At 40.9% G+C, this 6,543-nt stretch overlaps 1 protein-coding gene across 2 annotated transcripts in view; it reads left to right on the forward strand.

Moving 5' to 3' along the window:
- The window catches only part of MAP2K5 (mitogen-activated protein kinase kinase 5), a 237,197-nt gene that overhangs the window by 48,528 nt on the left and 182,126 nt on the right, over positions 1–6,543 (forward strand). For both annotated transcript variants that reach the window (XM_008064694.1, XM_021715641.1), the window contains exon 8: positions 3,484–3,548. In XM_008064694.1, the coding sequence (XP_008062885.1) occupies positions 3,484–3,548 (65 nt within the window). The remainder of the gene's footprint in view (positions 1–3,483; positions 3,549–6,543) is intronic.

The raw sequence follows: 6,543 nt of genomic DNA on the forward strand, positions 1-6,543 counted from the left end.
GCTATCTGTCTGTGGTGGCCCAGCCTCTTTGAGTAGGATCGGACTTTGTGCCAGTCCTTTCTCTGAGGTCACCTGCTATTTTGGCAATTGACATATCATTGTAACTCTGTAGCTTTCCTACTCCTCTCTCACATCTGTTATTCTGCCTTTTATTTACTCTTTTAGACAAAATAAGGACACTGAACAATACTTTAAAACTATTTGGGATTTTTATTGAATAAAAACTTCACCTATGTTCAATTTGAAGAGCAGTGTGATTTTTAAAACTTTTCTTCAAAACAAGCATTATAGCTGATGAAATTGCTTTTGCCTTGGGAGTGTCTGTCAGTTGGGTGTTTACATTCCTGTGGGCCAGGGCTGTTGATGGAGAGGTTGTCTCCATACTTCCACCTTCTTATATAATGAGCAGTGTTTCTGTGCTGCATTTTGAAAAGTTGGATTAATACCCCTAATCTAAACAAAAAAGGAAGAAATGTTAGTTGTTTGATTCCGTTGTTGATTTTTTTCATAGTTGAGATCAACTAGAGGCTGGACATGGTGCTTTACTCCTATAATCCCAGCACTTTTGGGAGGCTGAGGCAGGAGGATTGCTTGAGCCCAGAAGTTCAAGACTATCCTGGGCAACATAGCAATACCCCATCTTTACAAAAAAAATTTAAAAAGTTAGCCAGGTGTGATGGTACATGCCTGTAGTCCCAGCTACTTGAGAGACTGTCCCAGCTACTTGAGAGGCTGAGGAGGGGTGATCTTCTGAAACCAGAAGGTTGAGACTACAGTGAGCTTTGATCATTCCACTGCACTCCAGTCTGGGTGACAGAGTAAGACTCTAACTTAAAAAAAAAAAATATATATATATATATATATATTTTTTTTTCATATTTCTAAACCCATTTTGTTTAGAAATATGAAATTCAACAAATGTTATCAGTTCATGAACTCCACCCTAATAGTTTTCCTTTTTAAAGCTTTTTAAAAAACATGAATATTTGTATAGACTATATAAACATCAGAAAATTCAAATAAACAAAAAAATCTGATTTTTTTTTAATATTAAAAAACTAACAATCAGTTCATAAACCAAAGACTGTATAACTTTAAGACACTATAAGAAAAACATTTTAGGAAACACTGTAATTAATTTTTGCTGGGTACTGTCTTTTTAAGTGACATGGTTCTAGAACCTGTTCTTCTGAACCATTTTATCTCTGTAAGACTCTTGAAGTTTTCTTGTTATCTGAGGGATTCCATATTAGCCTTGATGTTTTCCATCCTTGAATTTGCTTACTCAGTGCTTGGTGCACATGTGTGTGCACTTGTAGCCAGCCACCCTCTCCCTCCTCCCTCTCCCTCCTCCCTCTCCCTGCTGCACATGCCCCCAGCCTGTGCCCTGACCTGAGAGACACCCACTGCTGCTTGTTGGGTTGGATGTGTGGAGTGTTGCGTGGGTGGCTGCTGAGCTTCCTAGTGGGCCCTTGTGATGGCAGGACTTTAGCGCCAGGGTTACAGTGGTTGAGCGTGCTCAGAGAATCAAGCCTCTGGCCTGTGGAGAAGGGAGAAGATGCCACCGTGGACTGCAGCTCTGCAGAGCCAGACCTTGCGACACAGAGCTACGTCCTGCTCGCCCCAGACCCAGGCCACAGATTCGGAATGTGTGCAGTTGAGTCCCCGAGACAGATTTCAGGCCATGATGAGAGTGCTGCTTGTCAGGCAAGTTAGGGGCCCACTTTATGTTGTTAAGAGACACACTGATCACCTAGAGAAATGTTTGGAGGGACCTGGCCTGGCAGCTTGCTTGCACCTGCCGCTAGCCGCCGCTGTTTATGGATCCGCCACTGATCGCAGTCAACCTCAGAGCAGCTCTACAAGCCAGCGTCTCAGGGCAGCTGATGTGCTGCTTTTCTTCATGCTGCTTTCGGCATATCATTTAGTCGAGCATACTGAGATTTCCTATTATTTGTCTCTGAAACAGCTTAAAATATTTTTCTGTACTAGTAATATAATGCTGGTGGAGAATGAAACTCCCCTCCAATAGGAAAATAGTAGCCCATTTTTCTGACTTGTCTGTCATTTCCTCACTGACCCTAAATATAGTAATTAGCTGATTGTAAATTTCATAGTTCTGATTGTACTACAATTAAATTGGGTGCTGAATTGGCCTTTACACATCAATCTGTCAATATTCTTTTAGGGACTGGCAAAGCAGCTTGGAAGGGAGGCTGTTTCTGTTACCTGCACTGTTCTCCTAATTATCACAGCTCTCTGAAGCTTCAACTTCAGAAATGTGCAGAAGGAAAATATTTCCCTTGATAAATGGTGGCTTGCTTTATTCAATTGGTGTAAGTTTAAAGCCGAGCAAAATATTTAAAGCTTTACTATAGTGATCTGAGAGCAAACTATTTTCTTTTTGGCAAATGATATTGAATTAAAAACTCCATCCATTTTCTGCCCATGCAAGTCAGTGCAATTTCCTAGAAATTGATTTTTTTTTTTCAGGGCTTACTATGGCTTTTCCCAAGCTTTAGCTATATGGAAAGTAACACTTCTATTAAATCCACTTTGTGAATAAAGTTGGCAGTTAATTTTTAAGCAACTGGACCGGTGTGTAGAAAATTACTGAACATATCAAATAAAGTCTGACCCATCTTAAAGTCATCTGATGAACAATATTTTAGAGAGTCCTCTAAAATTCTTAAACATTATTTTATGGGCATTAACATAATTCACCTACTATTCATGATACAAATTAGAGTAACATTTGTAGCATAATAGGTTTTTAGAACCTTGGAAAATGTGCAGACTGTTTTATATATTAACCTGTGAAAATAACTTTATCTTATAAAAATTAATTGCCTAGACTGTATGCTTTTATGCATTATAATATGTGACGAAATGTGCATCCTAGAGTACATTGATTGTGTTCCTTTCTATCTTTACCATGTGATTTCCACCCAGTTTTTTGTATACTGCTTATCATTTGCAAAAAGAAAGCTGAATCTACCCAAGGAAAATCATAGACATTATTCAGTTAGTTTGTTAAATGTTAATTACAGGATGACTGGAGGCGTTCCCAGGACTGATTTATGTACAGATCATGCATTAGATTGCTGGATGTGCATCTGTGTGTGTGCTGTCTTTCTAAGTTTGACTTTGGCATTGGTTATATGCAGTACTGGGGACTGTTTTCTTACCAGTATCTCTGACCTGACCCTTTTGAGCTATGTTATATCATTCCATTTTGACACCTTTTATCAAACTTTAATGAAATGACCCAGGCAAACAAATTGTCATTAAACTTTCCATCACTTTGTCCCTTGGTATCGTCTTTTATAAATTGGACAGCAAATGTTGTATTGATCTTCTCGTTCTTGCAGCTGAACTTGAAATGACCCAGACTGCTTGTTGTTTATGGCCCAGAGTTGCTTTTCCTTGACATTTCTATCCACAGCATGACACCCTTTTTGTTTTTCTTTCTTTCTTGTGGAGATGAATGAACAAGACATCCGGTATCGAGACACCCTTGGCCATGGCAATGGAGGCACAGTGTACAAGTGAGTAGTCAATTTTGTTTAACTTTCAATTTTTCCAAATATTGAGTATCCAAGTTCTCTGTGGCAAAGATTTTTAAAGGATCACCAGCACTTAGATTTTATTTCCACATTTGACTCCAAAATTCTGCAAGGGATCTGTTTTCTCAAGAATTGCCTGAAAAGTGCATTTATATTGCCTTTTTAATATTTCTTGAGTCTGCATCTCTCCTGGGTATGTGGCTAATAGTCCACCATTAGCAAGTGTACCTTTAACTGTCCTGAACTTTCTTGTAGTTTTTATCTTTGCTCTCTAACGTGATTATTTCTTTTAACTTGCCAGCCCCCTGTGCTTGTCCCCTGTGTGTTACGGTTGTGCCAGTGGAGGCAGGCCTTATAAACCCACTGCTCTGCCCTGTGTCGACACTGTAAGTTATTAGCAAGCCTTCCTCCTGTGGTGTTCCTGCTCTCCCGCTCACCCTCCACCCCCGAGAGAATGTCTACACATTGATGGATATGTTCAGTTAGAAAGTTCTTCCAAACTCCAGTTGTAGTGATCTTACCCTGAAGGAGTGTTCATTTTCATATTAAAAAATGCTAGCCGTAAAAAATAGTTCTTTCGACCAGGGAGGTCTTTCTCATGCAGTAGTGCAAAGTTTAAACTACATAATGTAATATCTGGTACTTAATAGTCTGCAATGGTGTATGAAAAATATTCCACTAGGAATTAAAAAATCCATACTCTGTAAAAAAGCCCCGAGGGAGTAAGAGAGCTTTTCTCCAGAGAGCTGCTTTCCATATATGCACCAACCCCACATCAGTGATGATTGCATTTCCACCTTAGGTATTTTAATGTTAATATTCATATGTGTTTTCAGAGTTGTAAAATAATTAATTTACTTCCTAATTGGTTACTCATGTCTTTAGAATTGTAAGATCTGGCCGACCCCATGAATACAGATCGCACTTGCCCTGTGATCATGCAGGCCCACATCCCAAATCCTAGACCGTCCCCCACACATTGATGCTGCTATGGCATAGAAGTAGATGTCTCAGGCTGGAAGCCCCTGGGAGCCATCTGGGCTTAGTACCCCCACAGATATAGCCAGAATGTGAGTCTTCTCTCCCCATGTCTGAGCCTGATGTGTTTGATGCATTTTGAGACTGCTGTTCTTCCCTTTATCATGCTAGCATTCCTTCCGTGCAACCTCCAGTGCTGCATATGTGGGATCTTTTCCTCTTTCTCTCCTTACTCCTTTTTTTGCCCAGGCTGGAGTACAGTGACATGATCATAGCTCGCTGCGGCCTCAAGCTCCTGGGCTCAAGCTATCCTCCCTCCTCAGCCTCCCAAGTAGCTGGGACTACAGTGCCACCATTCTTAGCTAATTTTTTTTTTATTTTCGTAGAGACAAAGTCTTGCTATGTTGCCCAGGCTGGTTTTGAATTCCTAGGCTCAAGTGGTCCTTCTACCTCAGCCTTCCAGAATGCTGGGATTATAGGCATGAATCACCTTCCCCAGCTTTCTCATCCTACTTTTATCTGACTTATATTTTTTTCCCTTGTTCTGAAAGTTCTTCAGTTCAGGTTCCTATAGAAATGAAAGAAGATGAAGGAACTTGGGCACTCCAATCTGCTTCTGTTGAGTTCCCTGGAAGGAGCAGTTTTTAAAATCTCAGCCTTTCTTTTTAATGCTTTTATGCTGATGGCCAAATATAATAAAAGAGGAAGGATTTCTGAAACTCTTTGGATTCCTTTTATTGACTTCATGGAATCCGAAAACATTTCTTTAGACTCCTAACCAACTTATCTGTGTTATTTCACCAGATGTTTAGCTTTGTATCTCTTCATTGAAGGCCTATTGTGAATTTACATTCTTTGTTTATTCTAGAAGGGAAGAAACATAAGACCATCAAACGCAGCAGAATTTTTATTAGACAATATCCTAGGTGTTAAAATTTTAGTTCCTTATTTTTAAAAAATAGGTTTATTTTTAAAGGGGGACATACAGGAAAGTGGAAATAACGTGCCCTTTCCCCAGAAAGAATTACAACATGGGCCGGGCTCGATGGCTCAGCCTATAATCCCAGCACTTTGGGAAGTCGAGATGAGTAGATTGCCTGAGCCCACAGATTCAAGACAAGCCTGGGCAACTTGGCGAGACCTCGTCTCTACAATAAATAAAAAATTAGCCCAGCGTGGTAGCGTGCACCTGTAGTTCTGGCTACTTGGAAGACTGAGGCAGAGGGATCGCTGGAACCCAGCAGGTCAACGCTGGGATGGCTGTGAGTGTGCCACTGCACTCCAACCTGGGCAACAGAGTGAGACTCCAATTCAAAAAAAAAAATTACAGCATGAAACTGTGTTAATGTTTCTCTTTAAATTATTATTTTTAATTGTGGTGACGTATATATGAGAACTGTTGCCATTTTAACCATTTTAAGTGCACAGTTCAGTGGCATTAAGCACACTGTCTTAGTTGTGCCACTGTCACCATCCGTCCGCAGAACTCCTATCATCGAGTATGACTGAACTACTGTGCCATCACGAAGCAACGTCCTGCCCACTCTGTTATGGTGGTTTCAGCTAAGCAGCATGACTGAACTCCTTTCAGAAGGACCATGGTGTCCCCAGGAGCACCCTCCCATGCGTCCTTAGCACAAGGCATTTGCTAGGATACTGTGGTGATGTCATCAGCTGCCGAGGCTCAGTGTGAGCACTTGTAAGACTGAGTGTTTCTGACAGTGATTCCTTATGGAGGAAGAATGGCGATATCAGATCATTTTACTACTTTATTTGATAGCAGATTTCTTATAAAAAGAAGACATCTGGCCGGGCTTGGTGACTCAGCCTGTAATCCCATACCTTTGGGAGGCTGAGGTGAGTGGATTGCCTGAGCCTGCAGGTTCGAGACCCGCCTGGGCAGCAAGACCTCATCTCTACAATAAATCAAAAATCAGCCGGGCGTGGTAGCGCACGCCTGTAATTCCAGCTACTCGGAAGGCTGAGGTGGAAGGATGGA

Source organism: Carlito syrichta, unplaced genomic scaffold (genome assembly GCF_000164805.1).
Source record: "Carlito syrichta isolate Samal-C Ts95f unplaced genomic scaffold, Tarsius_syrichta-2.0.1 Scaffold101933, whole genome shotgun sequence".
In the NCBI taxonomy this organism is placed as follows: domain Eukaryota; kingdom Metazoa; phylum Chordata; class Mammalia; order Primates; family Tarsiidae; genus Carlito; species Carlito syrichta.